This window comes from Periophthalmus magnuspinnatus, chromosome 13 (genome assembly GCF_009829125.3).
Source record: "Periophthalmus magnuspinnatus isolate fPerMag1 chromosome 13, fPerMag1.2.pri, whole genome shotgun sequence".
In the NCBI taxonomy this organism is placed as follows: domain Eukaryota; kingdom Metazoa; phylum Chordata; class Actinopteri; order Gobiiformes; family Gobiidae; genus Periophthalmus; species Periophthalmus magnuspinnatus.
Window position 1 is genome coordinate 20,530,236 of NC_047138.1, and position 22,619 is coordinate 20,552,854.

At 40.1% G+C, this 22,619-nt stretch overlaps 1 protein-coding gene across 1 annotated transcript in view; it reads right to left on the minus strand.

Moving 5' to 3' along the window:
- Positions 1-22,619, minus strand: part of robo2 (roundabout, axon guidance receptor, homolog 2 (Drosophila)) — a 368,275-nt gene that overhangs the window by 102,433 nt on the left and 243,223 nt on the right. Inside the window, exons 3-7 of the mRNA XM_055226050.1 lie at positions 11,357-11,514; positions 10,849-10,969; positions 10,603-10,741; positions 5,790-5,926; positions 2,846-2,857 (exon numbers count right to left, since the gene is read on the minus strand). Of these exons, the coding sequence (XP_055082025.1) occupies positions 2,846-2,857; positions 5,790-5,926; positions 10,603-10,741; positions 10,849-10,969; positions 11,357-11,514 (567 nt within the window). The remainder of the gene's footprint in view (positions 1-2,845; positions 2,858-5,789; positions 5,927-10,602; positions 10,742-10,848; positions 10,970-11,356; positions 11,515-22,619) is intronic.

Consider the following 22,619-nt stretch of genomic DNA (forward strand, 5'->3'; position numbering starts at 1 on the left):
CACATAACTATTTAGATCACCATGTTACCATTTATTCTTTTGAAATTGCTATAGTCCTCCTCCCTTTGCTCTCTATGCTAAGTCACTCCCCCTTCAGAGTGCTATCATATCACAATCTGTGCATCCCCCTAATGAAACTACTGCACATCACATCAGGTTTATCAAGTTGCTATGTATAGTTTTGTATCATGCTTTTGTATATTTATGGAGAATTATTGTGTGAGAGGATGGGTGATGTAGGCTTGTGGGTGGAGCCTTGTACAGGATCGTACTGCTAACCATAAGGAGGGTTTAAATAGGGGCTGGGAGAGATTGCTAAATTGCTGAAACATACACGGATGACACCTAAAACCTCAGGCATGTTTTTGATGAGGGAACAATGCTATCACATGGTAGAAAGCTCTAAAAAGACCATTTTGAGTAATAAGCAATAAGTGACTAAAGTTTTGGTGAGGTTGTAGGTTCAAATTCCAAGCCTGTTACAGATTTAGCATGCGTTAAACAAGCACTACATGACGTTTTCTGATGAACTGTTTTACATCCTCCATAGTAATAATTTCACAGTATGACATTACATTTTACTATCTTCATGACACCAAACCAAGTTACAGGTCAGTTAGAATGGTATTTCTAGCAACACCTCTTATCTCTATCTTCATCTCTACTTATGGCTCCTCCTCTCTCCTCATCTCTCTTCATCTCTCCTGATCTCTCATCTTCTCTCCTGATCCCTTCTCATCTCTCATCTCTCCTCCTTTCACCTCATCTCTCTTCTTCTCTCCACCTCTCTCCTCATCTTTTCTTCTCTCCTCATTGCTCCTCTCTCAGCATCTTTCCTCATCTCTCCTCCTCTCTCATCATCTTTCCTCCTCTCTCTTCATCTCTACTCATTTCTCCTCCTCTCTCCTCATCTCTCCTCTCTCCACACCCCTCCTCATCTCTGGTCTTTCACATGTCTGGCAGAGCAGCTTGTTTTGGTCCTGTTTGACAGGTGCTCTCTTCTCCTGTTCTGTGCATGACATCACATCCTCAGCACACATTCCTCATGCATCATTCATAGGAGGAGCTGGGCCATTAGAGTGAGCAGAGTGTGAGGTGCAAATGGACAGCTCCTCTCTGCTCCTCCGCGTTCTTAAATCTCCATCAATCAGATTTTATTCACTAGTCTTCTGCTATTAGTGCCTTCTCCGGCAGTGTTGGGCAGTATAGGTAATTTCTTCCCCAAATCTGACATGGCTGATGATTGTAACTGTGGCGACTGTGTTTTGGCAAGTGCAGCCCTACTGTCAAAATGGTTATGCTAAAATAACATCTTTTGAGTATTTTTTTTATTTTTTTTTTTTGCAATAGAAGTTTTGGATGTCGTTTTTGTCTGTTACATGTTCGAGTCAAGTGGGAAGAATGTATTTACTCTGTGTTTTTTTCTTTTGACATCTTTCACTGCCAACCTATCACAGCTTACTACTTTGGCCTCTCAACCAATCACCTTCAAGAATTCATACCCAGATACTAATTGATACTAAAACTGGAAAGTAATTCAAATAAATATTGATACAAAAATCACATAAAATGTGATTTATCAGATATTTAAAAAGAATTGCATGTAGCCACTGCACTAGCTGGCTGGCTGCAGGTGTTGGGGTTTAGGTAGTGACCATTCAGATCAGAGAGAGGATTAGTTGTTTAACCCAACCAGATTTAAGCATTGAAACTAGCAACCCAAATGAGAGAGTCATGTGAGATTCATTCAGCTTTCTGATTTGAAAATCATCTTGAACCACAGCACCATAAACAAATTGACATAATGTCCAATGTTTAATAATCAAGAATAAGTCACCATTGCAAATTTTAGCAAGAGTAGACCGCCAGCCTCCGCAGCCTCTGCATCTCCTCCTCTTCACTAGATTCTATTGGCCTGTAGCTATCAAAATTAAAATACATTTCCAGCCATACAGAAATAATTTGAGTTCAAACATTAAAATAACTTTTGTGAAAATAATAAACATCTTCATAGATCCAAGCAGGTGATTAACCCTTCAGTTAAAAAATCCACATTGCGCCTTTAAATGGACTTGTGATTCATATGCACATGGATGTTGCTATGGAATATTGTTTCTTGAAAAACAAAAAAAATAATGCAATTTTTATTTTATTTTTTATTTTTTCATTTCTGTTGCCAGCCAAAGCAAACGTGCAAGATTATTCTGGGATGTCTTTCTGTACATCATTGTTTTGGTTCAAATAACAGACTAGAGACTTTCATTTTCAATACAACACAATACAATACATATAACATAAGGCAATATGCATAAGGATGTATATAAAGGGACAAACCAGCTGGGCTAGTATGGGCACAGGCATAACAAGCATGATGATGTAAAGAAGAGAAGAGAGGGAGTGAAGAGAAAAGGGGGGATGGAAAAGAAGGGAAGACAGTAGGGTGGTTGAGGGGAGAAAGGGAAAAGTGAGGAGAGAAGATAGAGGGAGGAGATAGAGAGGAGAAAGGGGGATAGGGTAGACATATGTGAAAGACTGAGGGAAAGAAAGAAAGGAGAGGGAGAGAGAAAAACAGAGGGAGGGGGGGAGCAAAAGAAATGGGAGGGGTGGGACAGAAGAGAGGGAAGGGGTAGAGAGATGGTACAGGAGGAAAGAGAAGGAGGGATGGAAAAGAGAGAGAGGCAAGAGGAGTGAAGGGAGAGAAGGAAGGATCAAGACAGAGGAAGGGATAGTGAGAGAGAGGGAAGGATGGAGCGAGAGAAGGAAAGTTGGAGAGTTGACGGAGGGTTGGAAAGAGAGACAGAGGGATGGAGAGCATGCATATGAGCCAGCAGTGGATGGTACTTACCCACGGGCCGAGCTGGACACATGGACAGACGGGTGATGGACAGACACAACATAAAAAACAAAAAAATCAAATTAAGATTCACATGAACAAAAGAGAAGCAGAGTGAATGGGAAGGAGTTAGAGAAATGCGTAAGGAGAGACTCTACAGGCAAAACTGTTTTTTTTCATCAGTTTGGTCTTTAAACATACAGGCTTTCACGTGGAAACAAGAAAACTGTCCACTCTGAACATGCAACATGTTTTAATATTTAGTTTAATCAACCTGCCTCCATAGAGTTATATGGGACAGTATAACTGTAAAGACCATTTTCTCAAAATGTATTTCTCCCATAGGGGCATAAGGAGCAGCTCTTACAGTAACACTCACAAATAATATTTTGACAAAGCATACAGAAATATATGAACATTTTAAATTATGAAAAACTTTTTATTTTGTTCTTACATTTATGTAAGTTTCAAATTTATATCTCTAAATGTAAAATGTTGTTCCGTTCACCTGTGGTGTCCGACCTTGAAGGGAAAGTGGAGACCCAAGTCTGGGACAGTGTTTCCACAAAATCAACATACAGTTCATATGCAACACTCAAATTATGGTAAACGGTCACATTTTATACAGCACTTTTCTACCTTCAAGGCTCAAAGAGCTTTACATCAAGGAACCACTCACCCATTTACACTCACATTCATACACCAGTGTACACAGACACTGGGGATGAGGTGGATTAAGTGTCTTGCCCAAGAACACAATGACAGCTTTCATCTGTGGGAGCTGAAATCGCACCACCAAACTGTGGGTCAATGATGTTCATTTCGAGAACAGAATTTGAACCGCCAACCTTCAGATCAGTGGGCAAACACTCTACCAACTGAGCCACTGTTGTTTTATTATATTTTATTATGAGTGTTTTATCAGTCACAGACTTGCAAGTGGCATTGCTGTGCTGTTAGCAAGCTAGGCAATGTTATGACATTTCAACTATTACTATTGTTAAAAACTTATTAGGATTCACTACACTGTAATTACCAATGGAGGGAAAAGGCCTAACACACATAATTTTATCTAATAAGTCCTATGTAAAGTTTTTGTTTCATGTGGATAGGCCCAGTAATTACAGAGATATTAATCATAAAACAAGTCAACACATCTGCAATCTGACAATTAAACAGCAAACTCCACCTAAGAATTCTCACCTGTCTCTAGCTCAGGTTAAACTATGAGGAGTCTAGAATGTTGCATTATGTGAAAGAAAATCCTGGTTTGCTCCCTACAAGATGTGAATGTAATCAAAAAACCCAATATTTTATTTTTATTTTATTTAGATGATTTAGGGCAGTCATTATGGAAGCTTTGTTCAATGGACTTTTTTATATTATGTCTATTTGCCCAATGTGACTTCCATTACATTCAAACAGACTTTGACTTTGTTGCACTCTCACAAACCCATGTCCCCAATCCTACTGTAAAAAACAAGTCCAATGCTCTCCCATGGCCCGTGCACCATGTCACCGCTCCACAGAGACCACAAATACTCCGGTTTAATGGGGATAACCGTGTTGAAAAGAAGTGAAATGATGTTTTAAATGTTTTTATTAACCCTGTGAGCGCAGGTGTGCTGTTGGCTGTCTGCACCAGTAGGCTGTGAAATGGCTTTGCTGACTGAGCGCATACAGAAGGGGGGAGGGGTGGGGCTTCTGTGGACCAATGGGGAACATGGATTTGTGATTGTAAATAAATAAATAAATGGCCTGCAGACAGATTAGATTCATAGACATAACCATCTACATTAGTATGGGTCAAGTTGGTGCCAATTAAATGAACTTTTTATGTGATCCATGGAACAAAACAGTAATGTGCAAAAAAATATTTTAATATTAAAGGAACTGTATGTATCCTGCACTCTTATTATTTTTTTTAGAAAAGTACTACACTCCCAACTGAGACTGTGTGTTCAGAGCCATAACCTGCAGATAGAGACACATACAAACGTGTCTCATTCCCAGCATATGGGCGGGCCTCATGTGAAAGAACCTCCAGAATTCACTCACTGAGCTGCAGAGGCTGCACTAGCACAGATTATTATGAGTCCTTTTACGTTTAAACCAACTGGATGTCAGCAATGAAACTGGCAACCCAAATGGGAGTCGTGTGAGGCTTATTTTGCTGTCTGATTGGATAATCTTTTAATAGTCTTGAACCAAAACACTAAATTATATCCATAGACTGTATAAAGGCATGAATTAAGGAATTGTGATGTCACCCATGGCATTCAGCTCCAGTCAAATGAAGCTCATCGACATTAGCAGTTACAGGGGCCAATTTGGAGCCGAGTCCCACATTAGGAAATCTGACCCTGAGTATCATAGCAACCAAAGAGCCAATCTGGAGCCAGGCTGTTGACGGTATCTTCCCTTCCCACCCGCACCACTGGTTTAGCAGTGAGCGGACGCTTAACCACTCTGTCAATCAAACCTGTTGCTAACGTTAGCAGGAAAGAAGGCACCTGATTTGTCTGTTTTAAATGCTCATATCTTGATTAATGGACAAAATAGTGAAATTAAAACACCAGGATCATGTAGAGCGGATAAATACAAACATTTTAAGACAGCAGCAGTTACAAAGAGAGGGGCAACAGTTTTTTCAATGTAAAGTAAATTGGAGCCAGAGTTGATAGAACCGGAAGTGCACCCATACTCACTCATATATTACAAGATATATGGAATTATGTAGTAAAGATTATTTCGTAGAGTTTAGTAGAGTTATTTAACGTTTTTTCTTTACTACATAATTCCATATGTCTTGCTTCATATATTTGATATCTTGTGTATGTATATAAAATGTAGAAAGTAGTAAAAATAAAGGAAAAAAAAAAACAATGAATGAGAGGGTGTGTCCAAACTTTTGACTGATATTTGATATATGTACGATGTATATGACATCTCTTACCTCTGACAGTGAGAGTAGCTGATGCCTCCAGCTTCCCCACACGGTTCTCGGCCACACAGCTGAACACACCCTCGTCCCCGATCGAGGTCCTCTTTATCCTCAAAACATAGTCATCTTTGTCGTACTTTATCTCATACCTGTGAAACAAGAACAAAGGATTAGGTATTTGATTGTATGTGTTGATATGCAGTTTGAGCAAGTATTCGTCATGGACAAACATTAACTGATAGAAAATGTTCAATTCAAAATCAACTTGAAGCCTACAAAAAGTTAAAGTTTTATAAATGTACAAAAGCAACAAGACTAAATAAACCAGTAAGAATTATACATGTGTCAGGAAGCTTTATATTGACAATATGAAATGATTTGAACATTTGTGTTTCTTGCAGCTGCTTCAGATATGATTTAATTTGGCTCATATGTGTGTCTATCCTTTGAAAATACTAGATTTTGTGTATTATTTAAAGAGGGAGTATTTTACTTCTATGGGGTATTAACTGTAACACGTAAAATATTTAGATCATCATGTTAACTTTTATTCTTTAGAAAATGTTCTATTAGCCCCCCTTAGTCCCCCCCCCTTTGCTCCCCGCACTAAGTCACACTCCCATCAGAGTGTTATCACAATACATTCAGTGCGCATCCCACTAATGAAACTACTGCACATCAAAGGTTTGTGAAGTTGCTGTGTACAGTTTTGTATCCTGCTTTTGTACATTTATGGAGAATTGTGATGTCGGAGCATGGGTGACATAGGCTTGTGGGCAGAGCATTGCACATAATCTTACAGAATAATATAAGGAGGGTACGAATGGGGCCCGGGACAGATGCATAGATGACATCTAAAACCTCTTCAGGCATGTTATAGGGAACAATGTTATAACATGGTGGAAAGCTCCAAAACATGTATTTTGTATAACACCCCCTCTTTAATATTCTGTCCTTCAAACTACATTAACTAGAAGAAGAGGAGTTCTTTACCACCACCACAATTGTCAGGAGTGGATGAAAAATATGTGAAGTACTGCAGTAATGTGAGTGAAGACATCAAATCTGACATGGTTGTTTACACTGCAGTGTGTAGCAGGCCATTACCATATCCTCCACCACACACAACACCATTTAGACCAAACATGAGTCATTCTGAAGGCACATTACATCTATTCATTTTACAGCCATTGTGTAACCCCGTCTTGCAATTATGACATCACTTTATGTTTGTGCTTGTTTTCGTCTGCAGCAAAAATCCCACTCATAGACTGCAAAAACAGGACCTGATTTGATTATTGTTCTAAATGTTTACTTAATATGAATGTGAGGACTAAACCAGAACTAAACCTGGTGATCTGGATTTGGACCGGATCACCTGGTACAAACTAGAACTAAAATAAGATGTATTTAGGAGATCGGCCTTGCAGACTAATCCTAAGAGTAGCACTGATTAAGAAAATAAAACTGGAGAAGGAAGAGCATTTGTCACAGTGGTTGTGTAATGGTGGAGGTGAAAACAGGGGTAGTTCAGCAAAATGTTGTCTTAAAAATAGGAGAATAACAATTACTCAAACATGAATCACTCCAAATACAACTTCAGAGGCTCAATGAGAAGAAATGACTAGGACATGGTTAACACCTCTGAAAAGTCCAGTTTGCAATAGCTCTGTTTTAAAATGTTTGGATCTTTTTGTGAATTTTGTTGTTGAAATTGTTTATTATATTATAAGTTTGATGCTGTAGTGTGCAACATTCTAGGCAATATAATAACTCCATCTAGAGAAACAGGTGATGTGTACCCTTCTTCAGAAAAGTGCACCCTTAAACATGGTCAACATTTCATTTTTTCAGTGTGTGTGCCTTTCCTGTATATTTACTTACAAATCCCCATCTTCACCACTGCAGCACGGTGCAGAGTATTTTCTAAATCCAAAAGTAGCCAAGGACTAATGCAGAACCACTACTACAGAACAAGTTTTAGTTTGACAAATATAGAAAATCATCACTTATTCAACAATGACACAGGAAGAAGATACATAAGTTAATGAATAGAACAGCGAATTCTCAAAAAGCATCTGAAAATATTAATTTGAAAATATTAAATAAAGATAAAAATAAAAGTTTTGTCCCTATTCCAGTATTCCCACTGCACTGACCCTCCACATGCATAAACATACATGCACGCTCCTTGTCTCATGCACGCCCAGCCCATGCATCACTAGCCCGCCTCACTAATGGAGACAGGGGAAGGGTTTGTGCTAAGTCCAGGGGCCGAGAAATTACACAAAATGGAGGGTCAGCACATCAGAGGTGTCAGTTGCCACTAACAACTTTGTTCAGCACATACACCACACCACTTTATAGAAAACATGCATATAACACACTCTGCCCAGCACATAGACCCTATAAAACATACATATAACACACTCTGTCCAGCACATACATAGCACGCCCCCATACAAAACATACAGTTGAAACCAGAAGTTTACATACACTATATAAAAAGACATGCATTTTTTTTCTCACTGTCTGACATGAACTCAGACTAAACTTTTCCTTTTCTAGGCCAATTAGGATTAGCGGAATTATTTCTGTTTGTTAAATACCAAAATAATGAGAGAAGGATTATTTTAGGCAATATTTCATGACTTCTTCAAAGTCAGAAGTTTACATACAGTAAGATTACAATACATTTAAACAATTTGGGATGATGATGTCATGTCTTTGGAAGCTTCAATTGTCTAAAAAAATCCTCCTTGCTTTATTCTGGCATTTAGCAAATTGAAATCATTTTTGGTAATCCTAACTGATCTAAAACTGGCAAAGATCAGTCTGATTTCATGTCAGACAGTGACGAAAAATTTTATATAGTGTATGTAAACTTCTGGTTTCAACTGTACATATAACACATTAGCTCCCATTGGGCTCGCATTTTTCTAACACTGAAGTCAGCGGACTTGTTTCTTTAATTCAGTCGTTTTAAATGAATATTGTAATTTAACATTTGCAAATTATAACATAATGATCCACGGGTGTTATAGATTATAACTATACAGCAAACACAAGCACTATATGACTTCTTTAAGAATAGTAGCTCGCTCGTGTTTGGGCTTTCACCAACGTGAGACACAGGGAAACAGTGGGTTACTTTGTGCCCTTGAGAGGTGCTAAGGGCTGACTGGTGCATTTAGGGTATGGAACATTGTACCTCCTCTTTTGTCCCAAATCCACGCGGTTTATCACGTCTGCGCTACTCTGCCCATGGGGAGGGAGAGGGGCTCATTTATCTGTATAGAGACCAAAGATCTTTGATGTAGCAAAGACACAGAGGTCTCACTCTGTCTGTGAACAGCTCATCTCCATAACCAGCACAGTGTCACCTCTGCACATGAAAGGTTCTCTGGTGTCTGATCCTTCTGTTAAACCTACACAAGGTCAAATAAGGATAAAAGAGGAACCTTATTTATCTAAACATGTTGAATACTTTTTTTTTTTTTATGTTGGATGCCCTTCTCACACTCAAGGAAAATTATACTGAGTGGACCACAGACAAGGGTGAAAAAGAGTCTTTGCAAGGGACCCAGGAGCTTTATTTGAATCATCAACCCTCTAGTTCCAAGGCCCACTTAACCCACTACACCACTCCTTTTTGCCATCTTATTCTTAAAATGTGAAAACATAAAGTGAATAGCACAGCCTACTTTTACATGGAATAATCTTTGCAAATTATATCTTTGTGCTGCTGTCATTTGAGCGTTTAGTCCCAGTCACTTTTTCCCAGTTTTTCAAAGTGGAGACAAAAGCATGCGTGGGAACCATTCTGCTGCCAGTCACAAAACCCTCTTTGATTTGTATTAACCAAGATCAGAACAAAAATAATGATTTGAGTTCAAAATAATTCAGTCTTTTGAACGCAGCACAAATGGAAACGGGAGATGTCAGGAATCCAGAAGAAAAAAGATGACAACTGTATCCGCTCTGTTATCTTTTATCAAAACATGAGGCACAAATACCAGAATTGTGCAGGTTTTATCTGTCATATCCGTACAGTCTGTCCGCACACTAGTCTGTACACACAATATTCCATTAACACACTAGTCTTCCCACATTCTAGTCTCCCCACACACTAGTCTGCCCACATTCTAGTCTCCCCACACACTAGTCTGCCCACATTCTAGTCTCCCCACACACTAGTCTGCCCACACAGTAGACTTACCATATATTGGTCTGTACACACACTAGTCTGCCCGCCCTCTAGTCTGCCCACACATTAGTCTGCCCACACTCTAGTCTGCCCACACTCTAGTCTGCCCACATTCTAGTCTGCCCACATTCTAGTCTGCCCACACACTAATCTGCCCACACACTGGTCTGCCCACACATTAGTCTGCCCATACTCTAGTCTGCCCACGCTCTAGTCTGCCGACACACTAATCTGCCCACACACTAGTCTGCCCACACATTAGTCTGCCCACACATTAGTCTGCCCACACATTAGTCTGCCCATACTCTACTCTGTACACACACTAGTCTGCCCACACATTAGTCTGCCCACACTCTAGTCTGCCCACACATTAATCTGCCCACACACTAGTCTGTCCACACACTAGTCTGCCCACACAGAAGTTTGCCCATGCTCTAGTCTGCCCACACATTAATGTGCCCTCACACTAGTCTGCCCTCAGAGTAGTCTCACCACACATTAGTCTGTCCACACTCTAGTCAGTCCACACTCTAGTCTGCCCACACACTAGACAGCCCACACTCTAGTCTGTCCACACTCTCGTCCATCCAAACTCCTGTGAATATTCCCTGGCCTTACCTCCCACGGGGAACGTCCACATCGTCCTTTCTCCACCTCACGTTGGGCTGAGGGTCTCCCTGGACCAGGCATCTGAACTCCACAGACTCCTCCTCCAGCACCACCTGGTTTATGGGCCTCTTCAGGAAGGTGGGGCGCTCTGCCGGGGGGGTGGGGGTGCAGTGTTATGTAATGTACCTGTACCTATGGATACTGGAAGTACTTGAGTGCAGTACAGGCCTCAAGAGTCTAAAATCACATCCTTACCAAACACAGTGACCTGTGCCGTCTCGCTGTCCCTCTCGCCCACCATGTTGGTGGCCACACAGATATACATGCCCGCGTCGCTCTTCCTGCTGTTGGAGATCATCAGCTTCCCTCCTCGAATCTAACACATCCCATTAAGTTAAAGAGGCAGGTTAGAGGAGTAGATTACAGAAGCATGTTATATGAGCAGGTTAGAGGAGTAGGTGACAGCAGGTGACAGGAGTAGGTTACAGTAGCAGGGTAGAGAAGCAGGTTAAAGAAGCATCAGTCAGAAGCAAGAGTCTAGTCCAGTCATGTCCAACCTGGGGTCGGAAGTCAAACTGGGGTCACTAGGAGAATTTGAATTTCACTGAGCAATAAACAGGATCATTTTACTCACAAACATAGTTTAACTTCAGCAATGTCATAGTTTTTAACCAAAATTGAAACAAACACAGAAAGCAAATAAATCAATAGATAAAGAAATGAAATCATCTTGAGCATTTATAGCACTGGAGCTGGGACATACGGTAATGCGGTCGTCCTTGTCATCGATGCGGTTCTTGTCCTTTCTCCAGTAGATGGTAGGCTCAGGGTGGCCTCTAGGGGGCACACATTCAAGGATAGCTGGTTCCCCGGCTGCCACCACTGCGTCTGTGGGGTTCTGCCGGAAGTCGTCCCGAAGTACTAAGAGCATAAAGAGGAGGACAGAGGTAAGACGTAAGGAAATATTTGTACACTGTATTTTAGTTTTGTGGGGTATTAAATGCTAACATGTACCATACTTAAATCACCATTTATCTTTTATTGTTTTGAAAATGATATATTTGCCCAAAACAACGTGTTAACAAATATATTTTATAAGTTTCCCTTTTTTTGTTTTTGCACACTCTGAGCCGTTTGAACGTTTGTCAAGTTGCTGGGTGCATATATATATATATATATATATATATATATATATATATATATATATATATATATATATATATATATATATATATATATATAAACACAGCATTTGAGCATGGCTCTGACGTAGGCTTGGGGATGGAGCATTACACAGAGTCTTACAGCTAAACATAAGAAGGGCTCAAATAGGGCCTGGGAGAGGCCGAACTGCTATATTACTCAAACATGCATGGATGACATCTAAAACCTCTTTAGGCATATTTTAGATGACATATAACATGGTACAAAGCTCAAAAAAAAAAAGAAAAAATAGTTTTACTGGTAACACTTTTCTTCTAAATAAAATGCTAAAAATCTGTTAATAATGGCGTTGCACAATACATTCATTTTTCAAAACCCATTCACCCATCCAAAAAGATTCATCCACACCTGTCACTATTGTAGCGTGTCGGATGCCACACGTTACATAATCACATATATTCAGAACTACAAGTGGTTTCTGGCTCCATATACGTGACCACCAGGCTGTGTGAGTTTAAGCTAATTGTTGCTGATGCTAATGCCAGTCCCAAAGGAGACAGCTAGCAGAGCAAACAGAACCTGGAGTGTCACTCACATGTGGAGAACAGCAGGCGCATGGCGGGGGTCCTGCAGGGGGGTCTGTACAGTGAGGCGGGGGTCCTGCAGGGGGGGTCTGTACAGGGGGGTCTACAGAGCAGGGACGTGTGTGGAAGGGGGGTCTGAGGGTGCATGCTAGGGGGTAATGGAGACCTTTTATCACATACACAACTTCATAGTAAAATGATGCAACCAACCACTGTCACACCACCACCGCACACCAGCAATTACACTGTCTCTTTTTGGTCATCATATGCTGTGTAACTGTGTTTGTGAATGTGGATGTCTTGCCTTGTGACAGCTCTATGTTAATGGGTAAATATTTAACCACAGTGAAAAATTCAATTCTGTCACTGGGCAAAAGATTTAGAGTGAAAACGTTTGATTGCTCATCCAAGCCGCTTCTTCTGTTCTGGTAAGATAACTGGTGGACACTGCCTTATATCTGTCTGAAAGGATTGAAAGTAACACACCTGTTTGTTACAATTTCTGTTTATAGGGTAGGTCAATGAGCAACAATAAGTGTGAACTGTGCCTAAGTCACACTTAGCTTAATCATTCAGGCCCCTAATGAGTGCTCTCACACCTATTAGCATACTGTCTATTAGCATACTGGCTGTTTTGTTTTCCCTGTTTTGATTTAGGTCTGAGGATGGAGTTATAAATAGGAGATAGATGATGTCTAAGCCCCCGATTCCTGTACAAAGATGGATTGTCTTTCCTAACAAAATTAACTCTTTAACTCCCCTCTCAAACCATTTCTTCACATACTTAGAATACCTTCCCACTGAGTTGCATTATAACACTGTAAAGATGTGACATGGGATTAAAACATCTTGTTTGTTGAACTGTTTGATGAGAGAAAAAAATGCAGGCTTCTCTGTTATCAAACAATGTAACTTTTTTGTCTGTCTGTCTGCCTGTCTCCATGGAAATGTTCTTAACAATTGCTTGGTTATTGTAAGTAATGAAATGAATAAGGTCAATATTTCTATTTTTTTGTATGCATTTTTTGCTTATCGTGACTGTAGTACACTATAAAGCCAAACAATGTACTTTGGTCTAGAATTTAACTAGCTATCCTCTGGTCAGGGGGTGAACACTTACTGCCTGCACCACTGTAACTCACCTGAAATCAAGATTAATATTTTGAATTTAAATACTTTTCTTCAATTATACTGAACCCATTTTCAAACTATGTAAGCAAACACTATTCAAACAACACTATTAAAACTGCACATAAAACAAAATACATTAACTATAACTCCAACCTCTAATCAATCCCACTACCATAATTACAGCCCCTCCTCACACCCTCACCATTACCGCTAGCTAACCTCTGTGTATATTAGCATTAGCGCTGTCTCCCGCTGGTCCAAACCACAGTCCACATGCTCATAGCTAGCCTGTTGTTTTCACGTTTAATTGCTCCTTTTTCCGCTTGCTGCTGATCGGCCCCGTGGGAATCTAACTTCCGTCCCTTTGAATTACAACACTGCTGCACAAAAGAAACACACTGGCTAATCGAATATAGCGCCCGTAGTTAGCAACAATGTACTCTGGAGCGATTTGGGAATAAGTGGACTGGAGATAGAATGCTAATAGAGCCATGGTGTTTGGAGTTTTTAGAGCAGGGGACAGGTAGAGATACAGGATGGTAAGTGTTGGAAAGGATTCTATGTATATTGTTGAAGTAAATTCAGGAAGCATTGCTAACTGCAAAAAATAAAGTGCATGGTCAATCATATACGCACACATTATAGCCACATTAAAGCCACAGTATGTAACTTTTTTGCCAAAAAAGTTGACTAAATAGTATTTTGTTAGTTATAGTTATTTGTTAGGTTTATTGCACTGAAAAATGTGGAAATGTAGATTGTTTCCATTTAAATATTGTTCCTTTGGCTATAATATTCCATAGTACGGGATAAAACGTATCTTTCTCCGTGGAGGATGTTCTGTATGGTTTTAACTTTCTGTTTCCATGGAATCATGCAGGTGACATGCCACCTACAGAAATTACATACTAACAATTTAAGATTATTTGGGACTGACTGGGGCAGGATGGTCACCTGGACTCATTTTTCCATACTGACTGCATACTAGTACTCTGCTACTACTCTGTGTACTGTCAACTTCATATTTAAACAGTCTACAGTTTCCCCTTATATTAGTTCCACTGTAAGTTTATTGTGTATGTCTGTTTACAACCTTTTTTAAAAAAAAAAACATAGTTATATATTTAGTAAGATCTAAAAAGGTCACATTTTCAAAGGTCAAGTCTTTTGTACAAACATGTGCTCAAATGTAGTTTAACCCTTTAGGCTGCAGCGAACAGACGTCTAACCCTATCCCCCTGAAACCCGACCACTGTGCACACCTCACCCTCCCGCTGACTTCCATAAACTTCATCATATTAATATTTATACTCCCTCTCTCTCTACTCCTCTTCGTCTGTCAATCCTCCGCAGGCAAAACCCAACCAAAAATAAGAATCCTGTGTTGTATTATTTATATATGTGCCAGTATCACAGGGTAGGCTGATTTGAATAGGAGAGACACAAGCAGGGGGGCAGGAGTGGAACATTTGCAGATTTTGAAAGTTGGCAGCGATTCAAAAGTGGAACTGAAAAGCGCAAATTTGACTTAAAATGGTTCAGGGGTTAGACTGAAGCGGAGAAATCAGAGCCAAAAACAGGAATACAACAAGAATCGCCACACTGAGACAATTAGACAGGTAGGTGTTCAAATGAGAGATGCCAGTGGATAAAATGGAGGGGTTATAGGTTATAGTCATTGCATTGATGACACAAAATATTATAATAAATAAATAAAAATAATAATAATTACACATAATCTTCAATAAACAGGGCCTGAAGCTCTTGAGGTCAAAATAAGTCCGCTGTGTACCGTCTGCATCTAATTATAAAGTGTTTTTATTATCCATGAGTCACAAAGTGTGCTGTTAGCATTCTAGTTGATTCCATTCTAGCCTCTGAGAGTTGCACCCTCATTGCAGTGAATAATTAGGATGCTTTGAATGCATAAGGTAAGTGAGGAATAACTTTGGACCACTGTTTTTCACGTTTGGATTTCATAATGAACAAAGAGTTTATTATGAATTATTAAGGTTTAGTAACTACTTAATGGAGGGGTTAGGGTGTTAATGAAGTGCTTAATAAGCCTTAATCTCAGCCCCTTAACTTGTTTTTTATTGCTCAAAAAAGACTTGTAAAAATTTGCATTTTTTCCACAAGATGTTTGACCAAATTGCTGCATCTATATCACGTCAAATACATAACACCAGGAAATGCATCTGGCATAAATATTAGCGAGTACACCTTAATTGTGACATCATGGTTCTAATGACTCCTTATCAACAAATGAATCTTACAATGTACATATTGTAAGTCATTGCAGTTCATGGGTCACAAAAATGAAGTTAACCAGAATACCATTTATAGGAAAAGCCTGTCACATTTTTCATAACTGGAAGCATGCACAATCATGTTTCACTGCTCTGCGCTTGTGTCTGTGAACATCTGATCTGGCCCTGCTCCTGTTGGCCCTGCTCCTATTGGTCCTGCTTGTGTCAGTCCTGCGCCTGCCTGTCTATTCCTGTCAATCCTACTCCTGTCCTGTCAGACCTGCTCCTGTCTGCCCCGTTCCTGTCGGCCTTGCTCCTGTCCTGTCAGGCCTGCTCCTGTCTGCCTTGCTCCTGTCTGCCCCACTCTATCGGCCATGCTCCTTTCAGCACAACATCAGCACTGCAGTCCAAAGGTGATCAGGGTTACCATAACTCAAATTGCTTTTTCAGCAAAAGCAACATAATACAATTTACGGTCAGACAAGTTAGCCCAAACATGCAGAGTGAGCATCAGGCATCAGACAGAATTTTTGGAAGATTGTGGTATTTGACATTATATACAAATCAATAACACCATGAGTTCATAATAATATTAATATCACTGGCCTACTCAACAATAGCTTACAACTGAAGGGCCATTTACAGGGCTAATACAATGGTTTGTTATGCTACTGTTATCAGAAGGCACATTAGCTTAATTTGTTATTAGCTATCTGCATTTGACCCATCCTTCAATATTGTTCGCAATGCAAATATGGGCTTATCTGGATGTTGGTATATAGGTCTATAGGGATACCACCAAGACAATACTAAATCTCAACTGATCTCAGAAGCTAAGCTGTGTTGGGCCTGGTTAGTACTTGGATGGAAGATGGCTAGGAATACCAAGTACCACCGTGGGACAGCAGTGATTCAAGTTGTTGTGTCCACAGGCAAAACATGGCATCCACATTGTTTGTATGAATGTGATGTGTGAGTGTTGGTGGTAGTCAGATGCCCACCACTAAATGCATTATTGTTGTGTCATGTAGTGTAGGCCTTGTATAGAATAGTATAGTATAGTATAGTATAGTATAGTATAGTATAGTATAGTATAGTATAGTATAGTATAGTATAGTATAGTATAGTATAGTATAGTATAGTATAGTATAGTATAGTATAGTATAGTATAGTATAGTATAGTATAGTATAGTATAGGCCTGGTATAGTATAGCAAATGGTAAAATGTTCACGATTTCACTCATGCATTCATACACCACTGTACACAGACATTGTGTCTTGCCCAAGGATACAACACAGCATTCAGTGAACAAACCAACTACCAACTGAGCTACTGTCACCCAATATAATTTAGTATGCCTAGTATAGTATAGGCCTAAAATAGTATAGTATAGTATAGTATAGTATAGTATAGTATAGTATAGTATAGTATAGTATAGTATAGTATAGTATAGTATAGTATAGTATAGTATAGTATAGTATAGTATAGTATAGTATAGTATAGTATAGTATAGTATAGTATAGTATAGTATAGTATAGTATAGGAAGAACAAGGTCCAACAGACAGACATCTTGTGAATTGAACATGAAACCTTCTCATTAAAGGCCAGAGTGCTAACCCTCTCTAATATGTGACAGTGATAATTGGGACAAAGCGTTCACATAAATATACACATTTCACTTTATAATTCCCACTCTACTGATAAACGCCCAATCCCGTTCTCTTTGGCCTGAGGAGGAAAGGAAGCCTGACCTCCATTTCACAAAGCTCTCAAAAACACATAAGCACTCCCACTGCCCCTGGGGCAAAAATATACTACAGTAATATTTCTCATGTGAATATGTGGCTCTCTATTGGCAGTTATTACATCTCTCTCTCTCCTCTGATAGGGGCCAAAAACCTCATGTGGAGATTACAATAGGGGCCCCTAGGCTAGGCCCTCACACCAGGCCCTCTGATTGTCACATTGTCAGGAGCAGTGGCAGAGTGGCTCCCAGCTATAATATGGTTTTGTGTGGAAAGCTTTTGTGTTGTGTGGTGTAGAATGCCATTAGAACGGGAGTGCTGAGAGGGAGTGATGTGGACTGTGTCAGATGGACTATTGTGAGGTACTGCCATGTTTTGTAATAGTGTTTTAGATGTGCAGTGGTCTATGGGGACATGGTACAAAGATGGTGCAGGTACAGTATTGTATTCTATTGTAGTCAGTCCCTCAAAGTGATATGAGTCGGCTCTTAGTGTTGGTTGGAGCTGGATCTCAGTTTTGTTTCATTGTTTTGGAAATATCTATCTATCTATCTATCTATCTATCTATCTATCTATCTATCTATCTATCTATCTATCTATCTATCTATCTATCTATATATCTATCTATATATCTATATATATATATTCTATCCAAAATATGGATCCCATGTGTCATGTATAACAAATATAACCTTATGTTGATGTTCTTTTTCCTCGTTCCTCTCTCCTGTCACTGTCAGTCAATCACAGCCAACTACCTCTACCTCTATCATTCTACCATCTACTACAATCCCCTTCTGTCTCACCGCAGGAGCAAAACCACCAGCCTCTAAAGGATCTCCTCCTCTTCAGCCTCTCCATGTCCTCCTCTTCACCATCACCAGGATCTTGAAGAACTTATGTTTGTGTTTATCTATATAACACTAGCTCACTCATTTGTTCTCTATGCTATTTCTTGTTTATTTTTTTATTTATTTATTTTTTTATCTTTCTCCTACCCAGCCCTCTGCTCTCTCCTGCTGATCCTGAATATTCTAGATTTGTTGTGAGCAGACTGCAGGTGACATCCGAATGGAGCTGTACTCTTCTCCATATCCCACCCCCGATACCATCTCCACCTGATTCCCATATCCATCAGCACATTCCGAGCTCCACGGTAGTAAATAGCACTGTCACTCCTCCAGATACGAGGCCGGATATGGAGACAGGTCAGCTCAGGACGAGGCCGCTTTCTGGGGAAGATATCGGGGAAGTGCCGGGGGTGTGACTGGAGGTGTGAAGCCAGGGAGAGTGAGATGTTTGGGGGATTGGAGCACAGTGTCCTTCAGCTGATCTGGAGATGTTGGAAGGTGGAAAAGTCAAATGAAATGGTAATAGCATGGTTTGTGCTGCAACGCTGACATCTCATTGGTTTAAACCTAAAAGGACTTTTTCTGATCTGAATGCTCACTGCCTAAACCCCAGCACCTGCAGCCAATCATGAATCAGTGCTAGTGACATGTGAGTAAGAGCACAGGTAGTGTTGGCACAATGCTAAAATTTCAAACTTTCGATACTAAAGTACTCAATACTGATTCTGATACCATGATGATAATAAAAAACACTCTTTATTTAGACAATAGAATGTGATTTTCTGCATCAAATGGTTATACTTTCTTTTTTATTCCCATGTGGCCTTATATCTGTGCAATCCCTCAGGGGTCCAGGTAGGTTCCATAGTGATCCATGGGCATATACTAGTCTATGTGGTCTTATACTTGTTCTGATACAGCTCAAGATCATCGTTCATTTCTGTCCTGTGAATGGGACTTTTTAGTATCGATGCCTGCTCAAATGAGTATCTAGTTTCAATACTACTCTGAGGATTGATCAGTATCTGATTTTCGATACTTTTGACAACTCTAGTGCAGGCTACATACAGTTACTTTTAACAGTAACCCCCCCTTCCCATAGACCCCTGCAGTCTGATCCACCTCTCTGCTAATGTACATCTCATTAAAATGTGGTTTAAGAAGTCATTAGAATTCACTCTACAAAGTAATGACTTCATCACAGTAAAGCGCTCACACACAGAGGAGGGAGGAAGAAGAGGTAGAGGAGAGGAGAAAGAGATGAGGGGGACAGGAAGAGAGAAAGGAAGAGACAGAGGGAAAAGGAGAGGGCAGAAGAGAAGATAGGAGAGAGAGAGAAAGGTGTAGATAAGAGAGAAGGAGAGAAGATAAGAGGGGGGGAGAAGGGGAGAGAGGAGAGGAGATAAGAGAGAGAATGGGACACAGAAGGGGAGCTGAGACAGAAAAAGAGAGAGAGGAGAAAAGGGGCAGAGGGAGAGAAGTGGAAAATGAAGATAGGGGAAAAGAGAATGGCATAGAGAAGGAAAAGAGATGAGAGAGAGAGAGAGAGGGAGATGAGAGAGGGAGCAGAGAGCGAGAAGTGGAGGAGATACGAGAGAGAGGATGAGATTAGGAAAGAAGAGAGAGAGAAGAGAAAAGGAAGAGAGATGGAAAGGACATTAGAGAGGGAAAGGGGGAGAGAGAGAGAGCAGAGAGGAGGAGTGACAGCCTTCTCCCACTCAATTGTGCAGAACAGAATACATTAACATAATAAAGCATCCAATCGCTCAGACAGCTGTGATTAACAGAAGAGCCTTTTAAGAACCAAATCAACAAACTTTTCAACTGTTACAAATCTGATCTATGAAGACATACAAGCCCCCGCAGCAGCAGAACCACCAGCCTCCTCAGTCTTTCATCTGCTCTTCTTCATCAGCACAGAGTCAAGATCATTTTAACACATCTAAAATGTATTAATTCAATAAACCAGAAAGTAGAAGATAACTGGTTTGAAAATTTCTCTAGCCTGTGTTGCAATTATCCTTGGGCAAGAAACTTCCCCCACGCCACCTTTGAGAAATGTAGTGACTACATGTGAATAAGTTAGTCTGAATAACTAATGATTATTAAAATTATAATATAAAATAAGTCCCAAGATGTTCCTTTTATAACTGTTTCAGACACATATTGAACCTAATTGTTAAATCAGAGTTAAAAGTGTACCATCCACCACCACAACATAGCATTCTCTGGTCTGCACCTATATGCTCCTGTCTTCTCCTGTCTGCTTCTCTCCTCGTGACCTTCCCAAACCTTCCAATGGAAAGAGGATCCAGGATGTTCCGCAGACACTTCCTGGTTCTTATAAGTGTAAACGACACCTCACGCTCCTTGCTCTCCTGCATTAGCTTCTGCAGGAGTTAGCTAGAACTGTTTCTCTTTTTAATAGTTTCCCTGTGTAATGGGATTGCCAGTGAGCTGCCAGGAGCAGTTAGGAGCTAGTAAATGAGAAGGTTTTTTTGTTTTTGTTTTTATAACCAACGATGTTTTAATGAAGCTCTCAGTCGGAGCTGATCTGATGAGAGCCATAGAGTAGTTACTACTTTCTACATTTTAAATACAAACATTAAATATATGAAGCAACATATATGGAATTATGTAGTAAAGAACAAAAGTTAAATAGAGTTATTTAACTTCATATGGATATAATCGCATGTATCTTACTTCATATATTTGTCTTTTGTATATAAAATGTGGAAAGTAGAAAAAAAAAAAAAAAAACATTGAATGAGATGATGTGTGTGTATGCGTGCTGTACCAGTAGTGTGTGAGGTTAAAGAGGAGGTAAGAGTCTCTCATTGCAAAGAGAATGGACCATTTTGAACAATTTATTTCACTATTAAGACAATAGGGAGAGAGTACCCGCTCCACGTCTCCTCCTAAAGAGACTTGCTGTCTGCTTGGCAGAGTATCCGGTGTGTACCTGGTGTGTCAGCTCTTACAGAGAGAGAGTACCTGCTTTACGTCTGCTCTTACACAGACAGAGTACCCAGTGTGTCTGCTCTTACACAGACAGAGTCCTTGGTTTGTCTGCTTTTGCACAGGCAGAGTACCCGGTGTGTCTGCTTTTACACAGACAGAGTACCTGGTGTGTCTGCTCTTACAGAGACAGAGTACCTGCTTTATGTCTGCTCTTGCAGAGATAGAGTATCTGGTGCATCTGCTCTTACACAGACAGAGTATCCAGTGTGTCTGCTTTTACACAAACAGAATACCTGGCTGGTGGCAGAGACAGCTGTAAAGGTCACGTCTGTATGAGTGAGATTTCCTCTTCCTCCAGCATTAGGATCCATACACAGATCAATACATCTCTTAAATGTCTTCTCATCTGTGCTGAGTACGGCTGAATCACAGCTCTGAGCTCTGCCTGCTCCTCGAGATCCTTCCACTGAGAAATGACCATCACAAATCTAAAGGAGTCACTTTTATTTAGGATATTAGGCTATTTTCTGTTCTATGTTCTAATGTTGTTTCCTCATCACAAATATACCTGGAGTTTCGTTTTGTTTCATTCACACATATTTAACACACAAACCCTACAAATTTAGTTATTCTCTGAGGCTAAAAACACTCTGTTCCACCTTGTGATGTCATGTGCTAATACAGGAAGTGCTCCACTGCATTTTTAAACTCCATACACCTTCACTAAAATCACTTGGATAATTTCAGCCGTGGAATTGCCAATCTCTACTGAACTAAACGTTAAAGGAGCTGTTAACTCCTTTAACGTTTAATTAAAGAAGTTAACTAAACGTTAACTCCTTAACGTTAACTCCTTAATGTTAACGTTTAGAAGAGGTAGATTTATACCTCTTCATGACATCACAATGTGGAACACAGCATTTTGAGCTTTGGAGATGCAGACAGACTAATACTGAAGGGTTACTCAAACATGTGTGAATGAAACAAAACACAACTCCAGGTATGATTTTAATGAGCTAACATTATAATATGGTCAAAAGTTCACAAAAGTCAATTTGTGAACATGTGGGGTTTCAGCGTATACTACATTAGCGTAGCTTTAGCCTGGTTCCAAAATGCCTCAGAGGATGCATGTTACACAGCATAGCTTTAGCCTGGTTGCATTGCGCCTGAGAGGATGCATGTTAGCGTATACTACATTAGCGTAGCTTTAGCCTGGTTGCATTGCGCCTGAGAGGATGCATGTTAGCGTGCAGACGGCAGGGCCACTGGACTTAGCATTAGCTGGTGTAGTGAAGCGGCTAACTGACCCATGGAGCCGTGAGCTGGACGACAAATC